This window comes from Mercurialis annua, linkage group LG1-X (assembly GCF_937616625.2).
Source record: "Mercurialis annua linkage group LG1-X, ddMerAnnu1.2, whole genome shotgun sequence".
In the NCBI taxonomy this organism is placed as follows: domain Eukaryota; kingdom Viridiplantae; phylum Streptophyta; class Magnoliopsida; order Malpighiales; family Euphorbiaceae; genus Mercurialis; species Mercurialis annua.
The window spans coordinates 41,593,160-41,615,525 of record NC_065570.1 but is presented as its reverse complement, the minus strand read 5'-3'; the positions used below and the strand labels follow the sequence as shown (position 1 = coordinate 41,615,525).

Below are 22,366 nucleotides of genomic sequence, written 5' to 3'. Positions count from 1 at the left end.
AACAAATAAAAGAGGCGAAATAGGATCACCTTGGCGAACTCCTTTTTCCATAAAAGTAATTTTAGAAGGGGAACCATTAACCAACATAGACAATTGAGAAAAACTGAAAAGAGAGGAGATCCAGTTAATCCAGGAGCTGTCAAAATTCATACGCTTAATCATAGAAATAATAAATGACCAAGAAATTGAATCAAAAGCTTTTTTGAAATCCAATTTGATCATAAAAGCCCTTTCCCCGCGAGAGTGAACCAGATGATTAATTTTCGAAGCGATCATGTGGTAATCATGAATGTTTCTCCCTTTAACAAACCCAAACTGATAATCGGAAATAATCGAAGGAAGAAAAGGAACAAGCTTGTCTGCTAGAACCTTAGAAACCCACTTCCTAATACCATTCGCCAAACTAATGGGACGAAAATCAACAATATCAGACGCCCCTTTAAATTTAGGCAGCAAAACCAAAAAAGCAGTATTTAATCCGACAGGGAAGTAGCCTGTATTGTAAAAGACGGTAAAAAGGTCCAAAATGTCACCTTTTAAGAACTTCCAAGCTCTCTTGTAGAAAAAGAAATTAAAGCCGTCAAGACCCGGTGATTTATTACATCGAAGCTCGAAAGAGCTAAAAACAATTATGATTCCAAAAATGGGGAAGTAAGAAAATCTGCTTGTTCATCCGTGAGACTGCATATGGGAAATTCGAAAGAGAAAATGGCGGGCTGCTCCTCCAGGCTGAAATAAATTCTTATAAAACAAATTCACATGTTTCTTTATATCATCCAGGTCCGAGTAAAGAACATCATTAACCATAATCTCTGAAATAAAATTGGATTTAGACCGAATAGAGGCTATTGAATGATAATATTTTGTATTCCTTTCACCAAACTAATTCCAATTTAATCTTGATTTTTGAAGTCATAATGAATCAAGCTGTCGCGATACCTTATCAAATTCAACGTGAAGGGAGGATAATAAATTTAGTTCCGAGTCTAACAATGGCCGAGAATCAGCAGAAGAATCCATGTCATTTATAGAATTCCGAACAGCCCCTAATTTCGTATTTAGGTCTCTAAAATAATTCTTATTCCAAATTCTTATTACCGATCTTAATTCCTTCAACTTAGCAACAAGATTTCCTTTATCAACAGATTCTGAAATAATAGCCCAACTATCAACAAAAGGGAAAAAAATGAGGATGATACCACCGAGCGTTGATAGACTTAAACGGTTTTGGACCCCAATCCGAAATAACTGCTGAACTGAATAAGAGCGGAACATGATCCGAAAACGATCTCGGTAAAGCCTTAAGAAGAAGCTTCGGCCAACAAACAAGGGAACAAGGCGAAACAAAGCACCTATCAATTTTTAACTGCGACAATTTATTATACCAAGTAAAAAAACGCCCTTGTAATGGAACTTCCAACAACGAAGAAGAATTAATAAAATCCAAAAATTCTTTCATAGAATTGGAGAAATCAGAACAGTTCAACCTCTCACTCAGATCCATAATTTTGTTAAAATCCCTGATAGAATACAAAGCCTGTCAGACACGATTTCAGTAACGATTTCTTGCCAAAATATTAAACGATCCCCTACACTATTACTTGCATAAATCAACAGCAGTCCAATGTTACAAGAATTCCAGCAAAAATCCATACTAATAAACCTTGAAGATGTAACCAATCTAGTAGGAGAAATAAAATTTTTGCTCCAAATCAAAACTAATCCTCCAGAAGCACCTTGAGATGGAGCAAAACTGAAATTAAAATCAGAATTAGGCCAAAGTCTTATGATGTCAAACTCATTAAAACTCTTTTTTTTTTCAATTAAACCAAGAATCGATAAATTGTTCTTAAGAACCAAAGATCGCACTACCCGCTGTTTTCTAGAAAAAAAAGACCCCCTCTACAATTCCAAGAGATAATATTAAAAAAACACGACATGATAATATCAATAACCTGGATAGAATTCCTCAAATTAAACTGACTTCAAAAAGCCCTGCTTATTCCTTCTAGTTAACAGACCCACAATGGCATCCTCATCTTCGGCTGCAAACAGGCCCAATTCCAGACCAATATTCCACGTCCTCCTTGCTTCAACTTCCTTATTAACTGCTGCAAAATTGATTTTGCTCCTATGCCTTACAATTACATCTGAAAAAGAAGAATTCGAACATCCTGGAAGAGTCAGATTAGAGCAAATATTACCTTTATTATCAATCCGTTTGAATTTCCTCTTCGTTTCAATAAAGCCCTTAAAATCTGCTGGGGTACGGCCTACAGGATAGTTATTTCCTGAAGAAATACTCTTTTACAAACTAAGACTAGTCTTAGAATTGGAATAATTAATCTGTTTCTCCTTAATAATAGAAGCTTCAGCACAGTTCGCATGTGTTGCGCTATGCAACCAGAACGTAGGAGATGAAACAGGTGATAAGCCTTTCGTTTCCAAAGAATTCGGACAAACCTCCTCTGCTTGCTTATCCGAGAATGAGAGAGAACCCTGACTGCTTGAAGAGACAACATCAGATTCTGAATCCAGACCATCCCATTCCTCCAAAACATCTGGGATGTTTCGGATAGAAAATTCATTATCAGCAAAGACCAAATGTAATAAATCATGGATACTATCTCTATTAGTACTTATCAAAATAGATCCCGTATCCAACCTCTCTTTGGATATAACCATAGGATGAACAACAATAGAAACACCATAACGTTTCCCAACTTGCAAAAATAAATCCTCTTCCCATGCACCTAATGGAATTGCCACGATGTTGAGCCAGATAAATCTGCTATTGCCCACATATAAACTGTCACATGGTTTGAAAGAAGAAAAGAAGTCCAACAATAATGGAAACGTGATAGATTCAAAAGTCTCTTTTTCATCTTTAGAATGAAACCTAAGAATAATCTCAGGCCCCCCCGCAAAAGACATCGAAACATAATCAACATTCTTAGCTTGCAAGTAGATGGAAACTTGTAATAAAGAACTGATATGTTTAACAGTGACGAGAAGAGAATCAGAAAAATCTGATATCGTATCCAAAGAAGCCGAGTAGACTATAGTATCAGCTTTCAACACCTGAGCAAACGACCTACTATCACGAATCGAAGGTTTGAAAATACGTTGCTGCTGATATCCTGTTCTTCAGGTCTGAACGAGCTAGAAAATTATCCTTCAATCCATTATTTTTTGAGACCCTAGCAGGATATCGTGCGTCAAACGCCTTGATACGATAATATCTTATATTAACCCGATTCAATCTAGCTTTAACAGTAGTTAAATCTTCCTCTAGATTTGGTCGAAAGAACCCAAATCGTTTGTTCCTAACGTTACGTTTCCTTGCTAAAGTGACTCTACCCGCAACGCCAAATTTTAAAAAAGCTTGTTGAAGGTTAACATAGTTCCAATTGATTTTAAAATATATATTTATGTTGTTGTGATTTGCTAAAGTTGTGAAATTTTGCAAAGAGGATTAGTCCAGGTTGAGAAAAAAATATCGTTCAGTGGATGATAAGGATTTGATACACGATTGCTTCTCTTTGGTATATATTACAGAATACATTAACTGGAGGAAGCATCTACACAAGCACCTAATGAAATTGAATATTTCATACTTTTTATGTTTCCTCCATTTCCTCACAAAGTCAGTCACTTGAAGCTATCTCGGTCATTGAAAAGGGGAGGCTTCTAAATTGTTTAGATTAGTTCAAGTAGTCTTAAGCATAGGTTAGAAGATTAGTTAACCATTTTTTATGCAACATCAATTCAAAATCCCACATCATATATATGTTTTCTATTTACTACAACTCTAGCATGAGCTGCATCTCGTACACTTGTGTATCAAAATATTTCTTTATTGTATATCGTCTTTTAAGTTACTCATCTATTGGTGGTCGGTGGTGGTCGATGAAAACTATAAAGTGGTATTATTTCATGTTCACATACATTTCAAATCAGATTGGTTTTCAGTTTTATAACTATCAATTACATTTCACTTAAAAACATTATTCAATTTTTATAATAGACTACATCTCAAAATCCGCTCTATATAAAATATCAGATAAGATTGTAAAGAACCGCAAGATAATTTTTTTAAAAAATTGAATTAAGGGAATTCAGTTGACATATGTTCATATCAGGTTGATTTTTTATTTTATAGACGATCAATTTGTATATTAAACTAAATCTCATAATTTTATCTATATAAAATGTCAATTAAAATTGTAAAGAGCATTAAGACAATTTTTTTTTAAAAATGAATTCAGATAGTTTAGTTGATATAAGTTAACATCAGGTTAACATCAGGTTGATATTAAACTCTCTAGGTCACTAAGGTTACCTCGAATTACATAATGATCACTAAACTTCATTTTGTTACAAAATGGTCACTGAATTATAACTTTTGTTACAAGTGGATGTCACCCATATAAAATGCAACATTTTTGCTTACGTGGCAAGCTATTATTACAAAAAGGGACATAGTTCAGTGATCTTTTTATAATAAAAAATATGACTCAGTGACGTTTTTGTAATTCATGAAAAGTTCAGTGTTCTTTTTGTAACAACTTTAGTGTGAAAACGATGCGTTTTATATGGGTGACATCCCTTTGTAATTAAAGGTATAGTTCAGTGAACATTTTGTAACAAAATGAAATTGAGTGATCATTATGTAATTTGTGGTAACCCTAATGACTTAGGGAGTTTAATATCCTCCAAGGTCCACAATGCTCTTTTAGCTAGGAATCCATCATGACGAGTGTAAGACTCAAAATCCCCTGTTCTTGTAATGCAAGATATCTTTATCAAAGAACCTGTTTGACAACTAAAGCAATGAGTTATAACTCAAATGATATGATCGTGTTGAAGATTGTTTCATCTACGATAGTAAGTTCAATTCCTTCCACATGATCTCTTTTTTTCCAATAAAAAAATAAAAATAAATAACCAATTATAAAGTCTATCTATAGTATTTGCTTAGATTAATGTTCTAAAATCCCTATCCTTTTTTATTTATTTTTTATTTCGTCTCTAGACGTTTTTATTTTTTTACTTGATTCATGTACTGTTAAAAACGATTCTATAAAATTCTTCTGTTTTTTACTTAATCTTTATATTTTTTTTTAAAACAGTTTTACTTGATCCGTGACATCACTTTTGTTAACAAAAAGTCTTTATATAATTATTTTCAAAAGTACAAGGAACAATTAAAAAAACCTCTTAGGGACGAAGTAAATAGACAATAAAAAAATATATAGACTTTAAGACATGTTTTGCTTATTATCTTTAATACACTTTTAAGCGCGGAGCTAGTCTTTTTTGGTGAAGGGAGTTCCACCTCTTAATTATTTCTTTTTTATAATAATTGTTTCAACTTCTTTTTAAATATTGTGAGCGGAGCGAGGTTCGGAGGCCGCTCGCCCAAGGCTTATGGCTGACTTCTCGATCTAGAAATGGTTTGAAAAAAATGGAATCGCCACCTAGTTCAACTAAGGAATGCCTTTTAACCGAATGGATAGCCTTACTCGCCTCCGGTAATACTATCGTGCATCGAACCAAAGACAAGGGTTCGTGGACCTCCCCGAGTCTCATGTGCTTGGCTTATCAGTTACCGGCTTTATTTTCGGGACATATTCGTTTTATATCTCATCTAAACAGTATATGCAGTTCACAGGATATGAAAGCTGTTAATAAACAGTGATGAAAGAAGTAAACATGTTTGACGCGCATATGACTCGATCTGGACTGGCATTTGAGGCAAGTAGCAGGTACTCCTAAGCATACATCTAACCTTAGAGGTTTCTAACAAATAGCACAAGTCTGGCTGGTCTGGATATTTTACATGCACAAAGCCTAAAACCGGATGTATAAGTGTGATTGATTTATTTTATTAGGTGATCTTGAAAAACCTATACAATCGTTACTACTTTTCATGTTAGTCCTACGATGTCTAAGTAATGGGCTGGATTTGCATTAATGGGCCAATTTTGAGTGATTAGTCCTTTAACCGGTTAATTCTTGGATTTGGATGCTTTTGGAAAGCAGTAAACAATATCAGCATGCTCATGGGCAGTTGGATATACATACAAGGTTAGAGATACTTTTAAACCTCGTTGACTTTGAATGCCTGGCACTCGTACGGGTTTTGACCATCGGTCTGGTCAGAATTGGCCTTCGGTCAGATCACGAGAGTCGTGCGTCTCGTCGATGCGATTCTACAGGTTTGATCCGGAGTCAATTCCAAGTTTGGGTTAGCCCGGACTCGGTTCTGGAAGTTGCTGGCTCGCTGGGCCTCGGACTCGTGGGCCCGGTTGGCTGGGAAGATTATAATAACGGGCTTTGAGGCCCTAAAAACATCGGGTTAAGCCCATTTACTATTACAAACAGGTCCTACAACTAAACCAATATTTCTGGAATTAAACTGAGCCTAATTCAGAGTCCGAATGAGCCCGAAAACGCGTCTGGAAGTTTGGATCGAAGTCTGGAAGATCTGTGAAGCAAGTCTGGGAGTCTGGAAAAGAAGGAGCACGACGCCAACTTGGAGTGCCGGCGCCGGCAGATTAAGGCGGAGGCGGCGCCGGTTTGTTGTGGCGGCGCTGTCGGTCACAGCGGTGGCGGCGGCGGTTCGTCGACAGCAGTTCTGGTTTTTTTGTTTCGCTTCGTTCTCACTCGTTTTAGCTCCGTTTTTCATGCACAAGTAGTCAAAACCGCAAAAAATCATACAAGAATCCAAAAAACATATAATCGAAGTGTTTTAAGCTCATCTACACGAATTTATTTTTCTGGGCAGCAACTATTTTTAGGGTTTGTTCATAGTAAAAATTACTTAGAAACACCTAGAAACATGCATTCTAAGATACTTAATCTATTGTTTTCTGATTCTGAGCATTAAAAACAGCTAATTTCAGTGATTAACATGCTTTTTCATCGAATTTTATGGTGATAATTGAAAGCATCGAATAAATTGATTAAGGCTATTTAATGGCAAATAAGCAATCTTAAGCTAAACATGCATCCTAATGTTCACAAATACAGCAATTATGACAATTATACATGCAAAATATGGCAAAATCTAAAGAACAATATACAGGGTCCTCAGAAATACCGTTCTGAGTCTTTGGCTCGTTTTCTGGTGAAATGGATGCGGAATCTAGCTTCGAATTTGTGCAGTGCTTGCGTTCTTGGAGAATCAACACGTGTTCAGTGTTTTTAGGACTGCATTTTAGTGTGTGTGTGTGTGTGTGAGGTGGCCGAATTCCACTGGTTAATTTTAGGGTTTGTGTCTCCTCCGCCAGGCTGGCTTAAGGCTGTATTTATAGGGGTTAATTAGGTTTAGGGTTAGCTTATGTGCAATTATCGGTTCGTCCTAGCTAGAGTTTGGTTAAGGGTGGAAGAAGTGTTAAGTGATAATTCTATATGTATTTAGGATTAGGTTTTAATTATTTAATTAGGATTTTACATATTTAATTCGTATTTACACTTGGTGGCTAAGTAAAAAGGCTCTAAAAGTCTATTTTGGTGCCTAAAAATATCAAAAAAGGCTACTAAGGTCCTATGGGTTTTGTCAGGGTCAATTCCAGTCCGTCAAACTTGCAAATTGGCCCATAAACTTCTAAGATATGGCAATTAGTCCATTTTCTAGACTTAGATTACAATCTCTTTGGAATTTTATGTGCTATTCACGCTAAATTACGTTTTAATTTGAGATAGGTTTTCTCAGATTTGGGTGATTCGGTCTGGCACTCTTTCAGGATTTCGGCCTTTTATCTGAGATAGGTTTTCTGCTGTTGAGATTCTGGGATATGTTTTATATTCTGACTCTGAGTTTGGGAGTTTCTTGTAAAGAGTAGTTGAGTGAGCTGGCCTGTATTGGGGTACACAACATACAACAAACTGGTTAGTGTTTAAACTGTATTTGACTTGTAAACTTACTTGGAGTATTTTGCGGATCCCTTCGTGCGGAACATCCCTCCGGGGGAGACTTGGCTTCGCTGGCTGCAGGGCACTACTAAGAGATTTGGCATGCGATATCTGATGCATGGCCCTAATTGTTGGTCCTTGCTTCTGGGTAAGCGCGTCTTTCGTTGGTAAATCCAGCCTAATTCTTTTATGATTCCCGTGGGACCGCCATTGTCTGTGCTGGGAGGGACGTCGTGCCCCTGCTCTTTGTCCGGACCACAGAGGTTATACTGTGGCAGGGTTTGTATCTGTTCCCTAACGAAGCTACTTGGACAACCCGGTGTTACCCCGTCTTCTATGTGAGCTGCCTCCGGTTGGCGTGCCAGGCTTTCAGGTTCCGGACGATGCTGATATTCTCTTTGGGAGCTAGGATGGCGACCTTGATTCGTTGTCACAAGGGTTGAACTCCAACGAGTTGATTGTACATTCTTGTATAGTAGATGTCGTATTGCTTTGACAGTGTATTTTGAATACATGTTTGTGTTCCTGTCTTGTGGGAAACTTCTATTTCTTGACTTTTGGCTAGTAAAGACCTGATGCCCCTGACATTTGGCTGGTAGTGACATGATGCCCCTGGTTCTCTGGCTGGTGAAGACCTGATGTCCCCGGTTCTGCTATCGGAGACCTGATGCCCCCGGTTCTTCTGCTGTTAGAGACCTGATGTCCCTTGTTCTTCTGCTGTTGGATTCTTGATGCCCCCCTATTTTATGGTTTGCGGAGACCTGCTGCCCCCTTATCTTTTGGCCGGTGGAGACATGGTTCCCCCTATCTTCTGCTTTTGAAGCTGATGTCTAATGCTTGTTCTGGTGTTGGAGTAGGGTTGGCGCCTTGTCCTTATTCTGGGGTCAGATGGATATTCGGCGCCTGGTGTTTCTGGGGAGTATTTCCATGCATAGTGGCCCGTTGTTTGGCTTGTAGGTTGTCTACTCTGGTTGTTTCCGGGTGGCGTAGGCTTTGCGCCTGCTGTCTATGGTGGTGGCTTTTGAAGATAGAGGGTTGGCGCCTGCTGGTTCTAGAATGGGATGGAGGTTATGACCCGTTGCCTGGAGAGGTCAGTTATATACCGTATCTGCACAGATGAGGGTAAAAATGCCAAAATGCAATATGATCTATTCTATATGTATGCATGTATGCAATATTTTGCTCTAACTGCTCTCTAGTTTCTTGCAGTACTACATGGACGATCTGGGCCGTAAGTTGCAGCGGCCAGAGCTGGATCCTTCTGACAATGGAGCTGATATTGCCCTTGGGTTTCCTGGCGGTTGCTGATGTGACGATCGTGGTCTTGGAGCCCGTGGTGGTCGTAGAGACCCTACTTCTTCTTCTAACGGTGTGCAGGCTGGGTGCGACGACGATGCTGACGATGAGTTCTCCGGTGGCGATGATGGAGATTCTGAGACCCTGGTGTAGGACTGGGATTCTGACAAGTAGAATTTTGTCCTTTGTAGAGCCTTCTTGTATGTCAGTGCATCCTTCCCTACGCGCGGATACTTTGCTTGCTGAACTTCATTGTCACTTCGTGTCCTGGATGTCTTGTTTTGGTTTCCAAAAACTTATCTAATTCTTCGTCTTCTGTTGTGTTTAGGAGCCCGTAGTCCCGTGATGACCAAATAGTGGGAAGCCTCGGTCCCGAGATGTTTCCGTAATTGGAAACCCGTAGTCCCTGAGTGTTTTTGAGTCATGGGAAGCCTTGATCCCAAGATATTTCCATGATTGGGAACCCGTAGTCCCGTGACGATTGTGAGAAGCCTTAGTCCCATGATGTTTTCATAATTGGGAACCCGTAGTCCCAGAGTATATGAACAGTGGGAACCCGTGATGTTTGGATGGTGAGAGGCCATAGTCCCACGCTAATTGATTTAGGAAATCTTCTCCCCCTTGCTATTGTCTTCCTGGTGGGAAGTCGTAGTCCCATGATCCTTTGGTTTATGGGAAGCCGTAGTCCCGGAGTTCTTGAATTGTGGGAACCCGTTGTCCCTGAGTACTTGAATATTGGGAATCCGTAGTCTAGAGATTTTCACCTAATGGAACGCCATAGTACTGTGATATTTCCGTAATTGGGAGCTCGTAGTCCTATAAGTATTTGAGTCGTGGGAGGCCTTAGTCCCATGACCGATGCCCCATGCTGTGTAGTAGCAGAAGTTTGTTAACTTTCATAGAGAGGGGTCTGATGCCCCCCCTGTTATCCGGATTTCTGTCTCATGATAGTAGAGGCATCGCGCATGTATTAAAATACTCTCGTCTTGATTCTAGGGAAGAGGCCCAACGCCTGTCTCGGGTACTTTTGGAGGTAGGAGGTCGGCAACCCGTTTTGTCTCTAGAAGGAAGGCATGACGCCTTTTCTGCATGCTTATTGGGTAAGGGGGCTGGAAGCCTGTTTTGATTTCTCCTGGGGTAGGAGGCCCGACGCCTTTCTCGAGGTCTTTGATGCACCGTGCTATCCGGATGTTTTCTATCGGACGGTAGAGGCATAATGCTTTTAGATGAGAAGAAGGCCTGAAACCTGTGATGAGGGTTTCGATGCCCCTAGCTGTCCGGATTTCCACCACGGGATAGTAATGGCATGGCTATTCTGACTCTACAAGAGGCCTATTAAAAAAACTTCGACGTTTGCTGTCATCCAGATTTCTTTCTCCGGGCAGTAGAGGCATGTTGCATGTGGTTTTCGAAGCGTATCCTGCTTGTGGAGTTTCTAGGCCTATGCTGATTTTGTAGGAGGTCAGAGGCTTGTGCTTGATTCTGTAAGAGGACGAAAGCCTATTGTGGGGATTCCGATGGCCCCTTGCTATCCAGATTTCCGTCTCTGGATTGTGGCGGTATGGTGCCTGTCCTGCTGTACTTGTAGAGTGGTGGGGACCTTAAGACTCCAAAATTCGAGTAAAAGGAGTTCTTCCGCCCTCTGTTGTTATCTGTCTGATGAAGTCTTTTGCCCACTGCTGTCTGGTTGTGGAAGTCTTCTGCCCCCTGCTGGCCGGCTGAGGAAATCTTCTGCCCCCTTCTGTCTGGCTGTGGAAGTCTTATGCCCCCTTGTTGTCTGGTTGTGGAAGTCTTCTACCCCCTTGTTGTCTGGCTGTACAAGTCTTCTGCCCCCTGCTGTCTGGCTGAGGAAGTCTTCTGCCTCTAATTATGGAGATTTATGAGCCTTTTCGGGGTGTCCAAATTCGCAAAAACTGACCACATTTTCATTTTTCTGTTCTTGTCCATTCTAGACTTGGTATTCTAGGCCTTGATGGGAGTTCAAATTTGCGATGATTGGCTCCATTTTTCATTTTTCCCGAGCTTATCTATTGTAGACTCAGTATTGCCCCCTCATTTAAGCATTCAGTTTTCTGGTGGGGAACTGGATGGTTCAATGAAGAGTCTTCCTCTCGCTTTGCTTAATCTGGCTCCTGTAGTCTAGCTTTGGACAGATCGATAATTTTCGATGTTCCGCTCGGCTGTTCCAGATAGCTGAGGCCTTTTCTGCTTTGAACTCTATGATGCTCAATGTGGTTGTTCTAGATGATTGAAAACCATATTGTCATGTTTTGATTGTCGGGAACTCATCGTCTCGTGAGATCACATGGTGGTCTTGATGCCTCCAGATTCTGCACTGTAAATCTCTGAGCTTTGCATTTTGCGAAGATTGGTTATGCTTTTCGTTAATATTCCATTCTGGACTCTAATTTGTCCCCTCATTAGAGCATTTTGTTTTGTTTTCTGATGGGAGATTGGATGTTCTAGCAAAGAGTCTGGCGACTATATTCATCTGCTTTGAATATGAGGTTTAGCCCTGTAGGATTCGTTTGGTTTCCTTTTTGACAGTATATTCGCATTTCAACGAATACATGACGCTACTGGGAAGTGTATCTGATTATTATTATCATTATTTTCCATTGTCTCAAAGATTGTGCTTTAGAATTTACGGTCGGTTGCCTGTCCATTCTAGGTACATGCGCTGGTCAATAATCATGGCATGCATGCTTGATAAGAGATCTATATTTCTAACTCATTGAACAGCCGGTACAATTGTGATACTTTATGTTTCAAGGGGTTGTACCCTTGTCATCAATTAGTCCTTTTCAGATTTTTGTAATTGACTATTTTTTATGAGCGTCTTACGCGGATCACAGGCGTCTAGAGGAGGTCTTGTAGCGCACCCCTTCTTCCACTCTTTAGATCGTCCCGCTCTCGTAGATAGGTGGGCTGTTGCTTTGTGGTGGACTTCTTTGTTGGTGGTGATTCCTATCCGGGCTAGACATCCGTTCTAATGTGTGCCTCTACTGCTGGACGCCTTTGAGTCGCGTAAGACTTCTGGTTTGTGGCCAAATCTTTTTGTGCCAAGAGACCTGAGAGAGATCTCTTGTGGTCACTACCCTGCAAGCCGCTATCCCTTTAAGATAGCTATCCGTTTTTTCTCATGATTCAGGAGTAAAGTCTCTTGCGAAAGAATTATCTTTAAAAGTTATTCACTTCTTTGTACCGGTTATTGAATGAGCTAACGACATAGCTCAATCTCATTAATGCATGCATATATGGCTATTGAAAATAACATGTCCATCAGGCAAGACATCACATAAATGAGCAAAATATATTTCATCATTGGCTCTGGATTTTTAATGAAAAATAAATAAAACAGATTGTTCATAATTGTTCAAGTACTGGAAAATGGAAATAAAAAAACTTGAAAATGGTAAAGATAGTAAAGGAGAACAGATCTCCAAGAATGCCCCAAGCACGGGCAGTGTCATTGCTTCTTATCTCTTCAATGCTCTGAGATGATCCCATTGTCAATCAGGTCTTGAATCTTATCCTGGAGAGTGATGTAATGATCTGTATGATGTCCTCTAATTTGGTGTAGCTGGCAGTATGCATCGGCGATATAGCTTGGCCTACTTGGATCAGGTACCATCCTTGTTGTTATTGGCTCTATCAGGTTCAGAGCTCTCAACTCTTTGAATATGACAGATAGGGATTCCTCAAACTTGGAGAACCTCCTGTTAAGAGCCCCTTGCGTGCTTAGCCCTTTTTTTATCCTCTTTTGGGCGTTGTACCATTCTTCCATGGGTGATCTTGGCACAACAAGTTGTTTGTTCATATTTTCGAACATGGTTGCGACTTCATTTCTTATCTCACGCTTGAAGGTTTCCATCTCGGTCCTCAATTCAGCAATCATGTTAGCTTTTAGACTCTCTAACTCCTCTCGCTTGACGGCATTCCCTTCTGTGGTCTATGCAGATGCTCTAAGCTTCTATACTGATCTATGGAGTATCCGTTCTCTTTGCAAAACTCTTCTAACGGCAGTGGTTCTATCAGTCTTCTGAAAACAGAGGCGGGTGGTTTTCTCAATTTGAAAGAAGGTATATACTCCTCCTCTTCGAAATCTTTCTCGTAGGTCTTGGGGCATGCTTGATCTCTTTCATCTGCCCCTCCAATTGATCCTGCAGAGCCTTCTTCACACTTCTTCCTTTTAGCCCTCTTCTCGAGTAATTCTAAAATGTAGGGTTGGTTCCTCATCTCTCGCCCCATTCGGAGTGCAAACTCATGTTCTGGTTGCTTCCACGTCCTGGTTCCGGCTAGCAATTGGCTGATGTTTAGCATCACGGATGCTGTTTGGGTACCCAATCGAGCGCTCAGAGGGATGACGTTCTGATTCCTTTCCTCTGTGATCGGCTCAAAATCTGGAGCAGATTGTCTTGCATCGGCTTGAATGGCGGACTGGTTCTTGATATCGTAGTGCGTCATTTTGGAGATGTCAGTAAGTAGCAGTCAGAGATGTATTTCCTATATGGCTGCATCCACAAGGGGTTAGTATATGAAATTTTATATTCTTGATGCATGAGATGCATGATATGCAGATGCATGAGATGCAAAGTTAGTTTTGAACACGTAGCACATAGCAAGTTTGGCACATAGAACAGTTTGATATCATAGAGACACGTTGTTCCTTCCAACCTTATTTCTCCCACACACGCGTTCCGGGTGAGGCTTATTCCTAGGTGGTTTGGTCTGGACCCTCGCATCGCAATGCAAGAGTCAGCGTTCCTGCAGAAAAAGCTCTCTTCTAACAATTCTAAAGTAGATAGGCAGCATTTTTCGATGTAATGGCTCTAAGTCCCTTTTTCTGGAAGGAGTTTGAAAACATGTAGGGTGGACGTGGAAGTCCGTATTGAAATCTGGAATTTGATTTAGCCCTGCGGCTGTATCTAGCAAAATGAGTTTTCACTAGACTGGTTATTGCAGGTTTGATTAAGCGAAGGTGTATCACTTAATCAGATTTGTTTCTTTTTAGATCTGGCCTAACAGGAAGTTTTTGAAAATCTGGTTTTGAAGCTGGAACATTTGTTAGGCCGGACCTAAGACTGAGATTGAAATAGTAGTTTTTGAAACATTGGATTTAGAATCATTACATTGATAGCCATGCCTCAAGTACAATCATTATATTGGGTTGATTCCTAGAGGGTAGTGTCTAAGCTGAAATGCATGTGGGCTGAGTCATTGGATTTTGGTAGTAACCGGTTTAAGGCTTCCATAGAGAGATATACCTTTGATAGGTCTCCTCAATCACGAGTACAAGCAACCGAGGTATTGGGCTGTGAGTGATACTACTCCGCATAAGACGTTCTGGGCAGTGGAGTGCATAGCCAGAGCGTGAGAGCGGCAATGAGTATCGGGGCTGGATAGGGACTCCTAGAGAGTGGGTGAGAAGAGAAATTTCTAATGCAATGCAACAGGTGCGAATATGTCTGGAAAGTAAAGCCGGTGATCGATAAGGCGCAAACCGTGCGGTTTAGGACCATGGCAACCGTTTTTGAAAACAATTATGAAAATGTTATATGTTTATGTTTTAAAAACAGTTGATTTTAGTCCCTAGTGGAGTCGCTACTGTGAGCGGAGCGAGGTTCGAGGGCCGCTCGCCCAAGGCTTATGGCTGACTTCTCGATCTGGAAATGATTTGAAAAAATGGAGTTGCCACCTAGTTCAACTAGGAAATTCCTTTTAACTGACTGGATAGCCTTACTCGCCTCCGGTAAGACTATCGTGCATCGGACCAAAGACAAGGGTTCGTGGACCTCTCCGAGTCTCATGCGCTTGGCTTATCAGTTACAGGCTTTATTTTCTGGACATATTCATTTTATATCTCATCTCAACAGTATATGCAGTTCACATGATATGAAAGCTGTAAATAAACAGTGATGAAAGAAGTAAACACGTTTGACGCGCATATGACTCGATCTGGACTGCATTCGAGGCAAGTAGCAGGTACTCTTAAGCATACATCTAACCTTAGAGGTTTCTAGCAAGTAGCATAAGTCTGGCTGATCTGGATAGTTTACGTTCACAAAGCCTAAAACCGGATGTATAAGTGTTATTGATTGATTTTATTAGTCGATCTTGAAAAACCTATACAACCGTTAGTACTTTTTCATGTTAGTCCTACGATGTCTAAGTGATGGGCTGGATTTGCATTAATGGGCCAATTTTGAGTGATTAGTCCTTTAACCGGTTAATTATTGGATTTGGATGCTTTTGGAAAGCATTAAACAGTATCAGCATGCTCATGGGCAGTTGGATATACATACAAGGTTAGAGATACTTTTAAACCTCGTTGACTTTGACTGCCTGGCATTCGTGCGGGTTTTGACAATAGGTCTGGTCCGAATTGGCCTTCGGTCAGATCACGAGAGTTGTGCGTCTCGTCGATCCGGTTATACTGGTTTTATCCGGAGTCGATTTCGAGTTTGGGTTAGCCCGAGAACCGGCTCTGGAAGTTGCTGGTTTGCGGGGCCTCGGACTCGTGGGCCCGGTTGGCTGGGCAGATTACAATAGCGGGCTTCAAGGCCCTAAAAACATCAGGTTAAGCCCATTTACTATTACAAACAATATTTCTGGAATTAAACTGAGCCTAATTCGGAGTCCGGATGAGCCCGAAAACGCATCTGGAAGTTTGTATCCAAGTCTGGAAGATCTGTGAAGCAAGTCTGGGAGTCTGGGAAAGGAGGAGCACGGCGCCAACTTGGAGTGCCGGCGCCAGCAGTTTAAGGCGGAGGCGGCGCTGTCGGCCACAGTGGCGTCGACAGTAGTTCTGGTTTTTTTGTTTCGCTTCGTTCTCACTCGTTTTAGCTCCGTTTTTCATGAAAAAATAGTCAAAACCGCATAAAATCATACAAGGAATCCAAAAAACATATAATCTAAGTGTTTTAAGCTCATCTACACGAATTTATTTTTCTGGGCAGCTACTATTTTGAGGGTTTGTTCATAGCAAAAATTACTTAAAAACACCTAGAAACATGCATTCTAAGATACTTAATCTATTGTTTTCTGATTCTGAGCATTAAAAACAGCTAATTTCAGTGATTAACATGCTTTTTCATCGAATTTTATGGTGATAATTGAAAGCATCGAATAAATTGATTAAGGCTATTGAATGGCAAATAAGCTATCTTAAGCTAAACATGCATCCTAATTTTCACAAATACAGCAATTATGACAATTATACATGCAAAATATGGCAAAATCAAAAGAACAATATACAGGGTCCTCAGAAATACCGTTCTGAGTCTTTGGCTCGTTTTCTGGTGAAATGGATGCGAAATCCAGCTTCGAATTTGTGCAGTGCTTGCGTTCTTGGAGAATCAACACGTGTTCAATGTTTTTAGGACTGCATTTTAGTGTGTGTGTGTGAGGTGGCCGAATTCCACTGGTTAATTTTAGGGTTTGTGTCTCCTCCGCCAGGCTGGCTTAAGGCTGTATTTATAGGGGTTAATTAGGTTTAGGGTTAGCTTATGTGCAATTATCAGTTCGTCCTAGCTAGAGTTTGGTTAAGGGTGGAAGAAGTGTTAAGTGATAATTCTAGATGTATTTAGGATTAGGTTTTAATTATTTAATTAGGATTTTACATATTTAATTCGTATTTACACTTGATGGCTAAGTAAAAAGGTTCTAAAAGTCTATTTTGGTGCCTAAAAATATCAAAAAAGGCTATTAAGGTCCTATGGGTTTGGTCAGGGTCAATTCCAGTCTGTCAAACTTGCAAATTGGCCCATAAACTTCTAAGATATGGCAATTAGTCCAATTTCTAGACTTAGATTACAATCTCTTTGGATTTTTATGGCTATTCACGCGAAATTACGTTTTAATCCTCCAAGTTTACAGCTGTGCAAAGATTACGCATGCTTAGATTCCAGCAAGCAAATCAAAAGCTCGTCACTAGGACAAATTTCTCTGGAAATCATCATTGGACGCTTCAGTTCCTTATCACTTTTTACATGTCCGAAAAATAGGTGTCTACAAATATGTTTTAGAAAATATATAGTTTTATATAATGATGCTTTATATTTTTTAAAAAAATATATAATTATTAAATTTGTATTTTTATAATATATATATTCATTTTATGAATTGTAAGTATAGAAAGCCACAAGAAATAGCAACTGTATTTATGAATTGATTTTTAAAATCACCTTTTCAAAAATTACAAAATGGTGACCGAACTTCTAAACGTAACATTTTGGTTATTATACTATTTGATTTTGTTAAGATAGAAGGATTTTTGGTCACTGAAGAAAAAATATTCGAGTCGATGTTTTGTTGATTATGTGTATGTATCAAATATAAGGTATTATTTGTCATTTTTAATCAAAATTTGATTACTATATATGTATAATTTGATCATAGAACACTTAAAAACCTCTCAGAATCACAAATTTAAAAGTTTAATAACCATTTTGTCATGTTTTGAGGTTCCGTTACCATTTTGCACTTCTTGTAAAGTGCAGTGATCCATAAAATCAATTACCCCGCAATAGCGTTTCACAAAGAATGCACACTAGAGGCTACGACTCAAGAGGTCGGGGAAAAACAAAGCACAATCAACGAAACAAAATACAATCTGGATTTCTGTAGAAATCCAAACCCGAGTAGGCAAAATTAGGAAAAATACAATTGTGAAAGAAACCCGCTGAGATAAAACTTCGAAAGACTAAATCATCAACCCCGGACTGCTTTTGATCGAAGATTCTCCGATTCCTACTTTTCCAAAATTTCCCATAATGTTGTATCCCAAAGAGAATGCCAAAGCTTCTTAGCTGAACCATTCAACACCAAGGAGCACCATTGAACCAGAAAATCATCCACACAGCTTGGCATAACCGAAGAAAAACTAACATTAATCAAAATGTTGTTCCAAACAGCGGTAGCAAAGGGGCAATGTAGGAGAATGTGATCTTGAGACTCCGGAAGGTTAATTACAAATAGAGCAAAGGCTGTTCTCAGCTGCAATCAATTTTATATAATTAATGCTCTCTAAACTCTAATCATAATTTCAACCCTGCACACTTTTATATATAAATGTCTATTGAACTCAAGTATGAACATGTACAATCTCAATCTAATTTATACATTTAATTAATCAAATAATGTGTCGAAAATCAAACTCTATATCTTTCAATAATATGGTGCATGCTGATTTTCTTTTTGAAAGCAGCTAAATATATGTTTCTTATAAGTTACACGTACGTTCGACTTTCCAATCCAATTGTTATAGAAAAAGAAAAAGAAACGCTATTATATTATTAAAACAAACTATTTATTAGATGGCTATATGCATATTTTCTATACATTGAAACCTCAACACTTAATTTTAGAGGCCACAAATACGTACTGTAATCTACGTTCTAGTTATTTCTATATACATACATATATATATATAATATATATAATTAGATATAAAGCCCCTTTTACCTAAAATAGCGTGTACAAGACCAAGGAGTTCATCCATAGATAAACATGTTCATTTATAAGGAATTTAGTTTTCTGAGACTGAACCAAGTTTATCATATTACATAGAGCAATTCTTAGTGGCAAGATGTTAAGATTTTGTGCATTGAATAGCAGTTCCTTTGTTTTATTCAAGAAATTACCATCCAGCTGAAAACCATCAACAAAATTTTCTTGTTGATGATCAAGCTCTAGTGGTGGTAATGATGATGGTCTTTTAGGGCATTTCATAAGCAAGCTGCTGAGGTAAGCTTCCAAGTCATGAACACATGTAGGGTTTTGCATGCTGAAGAAATCAACAAGTAATTCAACACCCACATGTGCGTAACATGAATAACTCCATGGAACTTTATATCTTCCTGCCAAAACCCTAAAATTTTCATTTAAGAATACCCCAGGTAGTTTTGTGATTGGATCATTCACATTCACAATTCTCAGCACTTTCACCCCCAACTCCTCACACCTTTCTTTGAACCCTGCATTTCCTACCCTCGGTCCCCCGAACGAAAACACCGTCACCGGAACAGCATCTCCGTTCCGATCGTTTCTATTCAATCCAAGCTCGGATATGTCATATGCAAGAAGAAGAGCCAATGAGCTCCCCATACTATGACCCGCCATTGATATACTCATTTCTTCTCCTTTATACATTTTTAACAGCCTCGACAATTCGGAGAGAAGCTGTTCGCGACAGCTTTCGAGTCCGAACTTATTATCGCTCTCATCCGAAGTGTACAGGCTCAAAAACCCTGATTCCACTTTCACGTCAAGGCGTGGATTATGAGGGTCTAGTCTTGGTGGAGTGAGAGAGCTCATAAAATTAGCAACCCACTCATGGTTAGTCACTGTTCCTCGAAATGTAATAATTATATCCCTTCTTCCGATCTTCTCCGTTGTTTTGTCGTTCGATACAGCCATGTAACCGACCCATCGGCTGCAAGAAGCACCATTATGGATTGGAATGTTAATATCAGGAGTTGCATAGATATATTTAGTGACTTCATAGCCCGAATCATGCATACCGATTTGGTTCAACATGTTTTTCTTACCATATTTGCAAGATAAGAAGCGTTTCGAGTTGGGATCAAGATCGAAAGCTTTGTAACAAGCCGTAACGAATTCTCCATAACGAACGATTTCTTGACGAAGAAGAGGGTGTAAGGGCTCAACAAGATTGTCCCAATTGGAACAACCTTGAATCTCTCTCCAAAGGCTACATAAAGAGTCCAAATTGGATGATTTAGCCCTTGAAATGTTGGTAAAAGAAGAACAAGACAATGGTGCAGTTGATACATCATCACAAGAAATGATTTGTGATGATGAAAAAGAAGGTTTTTCTGTTTGTTGCTGTGTAGAGGCGAAAATTAAATTCTTTTTACGCAAATAAACAGGCAATTTAGAAGTACATGCAAGTTTAGGAATCAAGATTTTAGAAGCCATTAAAGAGAGAGAAATCAAGAAAATGAAAGGATTATTTAGGAGTAGAGAGAAGAGTGGGGTTTTTATATAAGAGAGACATTGCGAGTGGGGTTTGGACGGACAGAAAGGGACAGAAATCAAAATAAACGAAACAAAGTATAAAGGCATGTTTGGCGAGTATTTGACTAGAGCGTTACATTGTCAAATAATTAGAAAATTTTCCCTTTTCATGTTATTCTCAATTTTTTTTTTCAGTTTCTTAGGTTATATGGTCGGTTGGGACTTGTTTGACACAGTTTTTACATTCTTTGTTTTTCTTTTGCGGCTAGCCTCCTTAAAATGAAGAAATTGATTTTCTTTTTGAGAATTTAATCTCTAACCTAAACATTTATATATACTAGTTTCGCATTATATGCTATGCACGTAGCTCGTAACGTAACTCGTCAATGTATATATTAGTAAATTTATTATAATTATATCAATTTTTTATTTATAATTAATATTAAATTAGTTTAAAAAATTTGTAAAAATAAATATAATATATTCGGTTATTAATTTTTTTTATACTGAATTTATTCTTCTTTTAGTTTATAATAACCATAATTAAATAATTAACTTAATTTTATTAATAATATATTTAAATATAATAAGATAAAAATTTAAATAATAATATATTGACCAAAGACAGTATTTTAATTTTGCAGTTCAATAAAATTAAAAGATAGGTATTCCTACTAATTTAAAGACAATTTAGTTATTTTTTACATACTAAAAACTAAATTGGAGATAATTTATCTATCTATTCTAATTAGGATTTTAATTAAAATAGCGATTAATTAAAATTAATTAGTTAATGACCATAAAACCTTTATTTATTAATAAACTGAAAAGGATTATTCAGTAAATTTGTCTGTCCCCCCTCCATCTGTGCTTTTATATATAGTATAGATGTATCCAAATTCTGTTGACATAATAACATAATTTATGAATAGTTGATTTAAAAATAAAATTATATTTTTTTATAAATAAAAGTAATATTAAAAAACCACAAGATGTCACAAAGCCAGAACTACAATCTTTCGCACAAAAAGTGGCACACACGGAGGAACACAGTAGAGGCTATGGGTTAGGGTAAAGCCGAGTTAGAAATCTGAAAATAAAATAAAATACACTTAGGATTTCTAAAAAAATCTAAACCCGAATAACAAAAACTCCTATTACAAATTTTGTAATGAAAAAGCCGCCTTCGAGAAACTGTTAAAGATAAGCGCCTCATGGTTTCCTGAGTATCTGGAAAAATATATTCGGTTCTGCTCTTCCAAGTTTCCCACACCACGAAGAACCATAAAATCTTACATAAAGTCACATATGTGCCTCTGTCAATGATACTATGTCACTGAATTAAAAAAAATAATAATTGGAAAGCTCCTCGTAAAAGTCAACACTATACCCATCTTATCAAGATTACCAAACCAAATAATTCTAGCAAAACCACAGTGGATAAAAATATGATCTTGAGTCTCCACTACCCCAAAAATAGAGCAAAGAGAATTCCCTGTTGTTATAATTGATCGATTTGCAAGAATTCAAGAGATGGAATGCTATTATGAAGTGCAAGCCATATGAAGAATTTAACTCTAGGCAGGGCTAACGAATTCCAGATTTGCTTAAAAGGAATAAACCTCATACATGTCATCATTGTGATGGACAAAAAATCAGCAGCTGGATGGACAAACAAAGGGGATGCATCAGTCTTAGAAAACTCATACCCAGCAGCAGGCATTCCTTCTTCATCATTTAACACAAACTCAGCAGCAGGTATGTCCTCTTTATCAGCTATCACTTTACCTAAAGAACGACGAGCAGCAATATACCTGTTACCATCAGCAGCGACGAATAGAGAAGCAGGTCTATTGACAGCCACAACTGAACCATTCAAAACTCTACCACTCCCATGTAGATCAGTTGTAGCAATTTTGAAGTTTTAATAAGCTTTACAGGAAGTCATTGATCAATAAATTCCAGAAGATGAACTCCACACTACAGTTTCAACATTGGTTAAATTTCTAACAAAACGATTGAAAATTTCTTGAAAGGATTGAAGAAAGACAGCCTCAAAATTACGCAATCGTCGCCTCCAACGCCATCGCGAGGTCCAAATATAGTTGATAGAAGCATGTTTCTGATTTGACAGGTTAAATAACTGTGGGAATAAAACAGATGCTGGACC

At 38.6% G+C, this 22,366-nt stretch overlaps 1 protein-coding gene across 1 annotated transcript; it reads right to left on the bottom strand.

The window, feature by feature from the left end:
• Positions 1–17,967: 17,967 nt before the first annotated feature.
• Positions 17,968–20,157, bottom strand: LOC126669721 (galactolipase DONGLE, chloroplastic). The gene is made up of 2 exons (XM_050363268.1): positions 18,703–20,157; positions 17,968–18,213 (listed from the first exon to the last, which is right to left on the bottom strand). The coding sequence occupies exons 1-2, from the start codon at positions 20,155–20,157 to the stop codon at positions 17,968–17,970; spliced, it is 1,701 nt and encodes a 566-aa protein (XP_050219225.1).
• Positions 20,158–22,366: the final 2,209 nt, after the last annotated feature.

Coding starts and splice junctions, on each gene's coding strand:
- LOC126669721 (XM_050363268.1), bottom strand. CDS start 20,157: ATGGCTTCTAAAATCTTGATTCCTAAACTTGCATGTACTTCTAAATTG. Junction 18,214..18,702: donor ATCTATGGATGAACTCCTTG/GTCTTGTACACG, acceptor AATTGATTGCAG/CTGAGAACAGCCTTTGCTCT.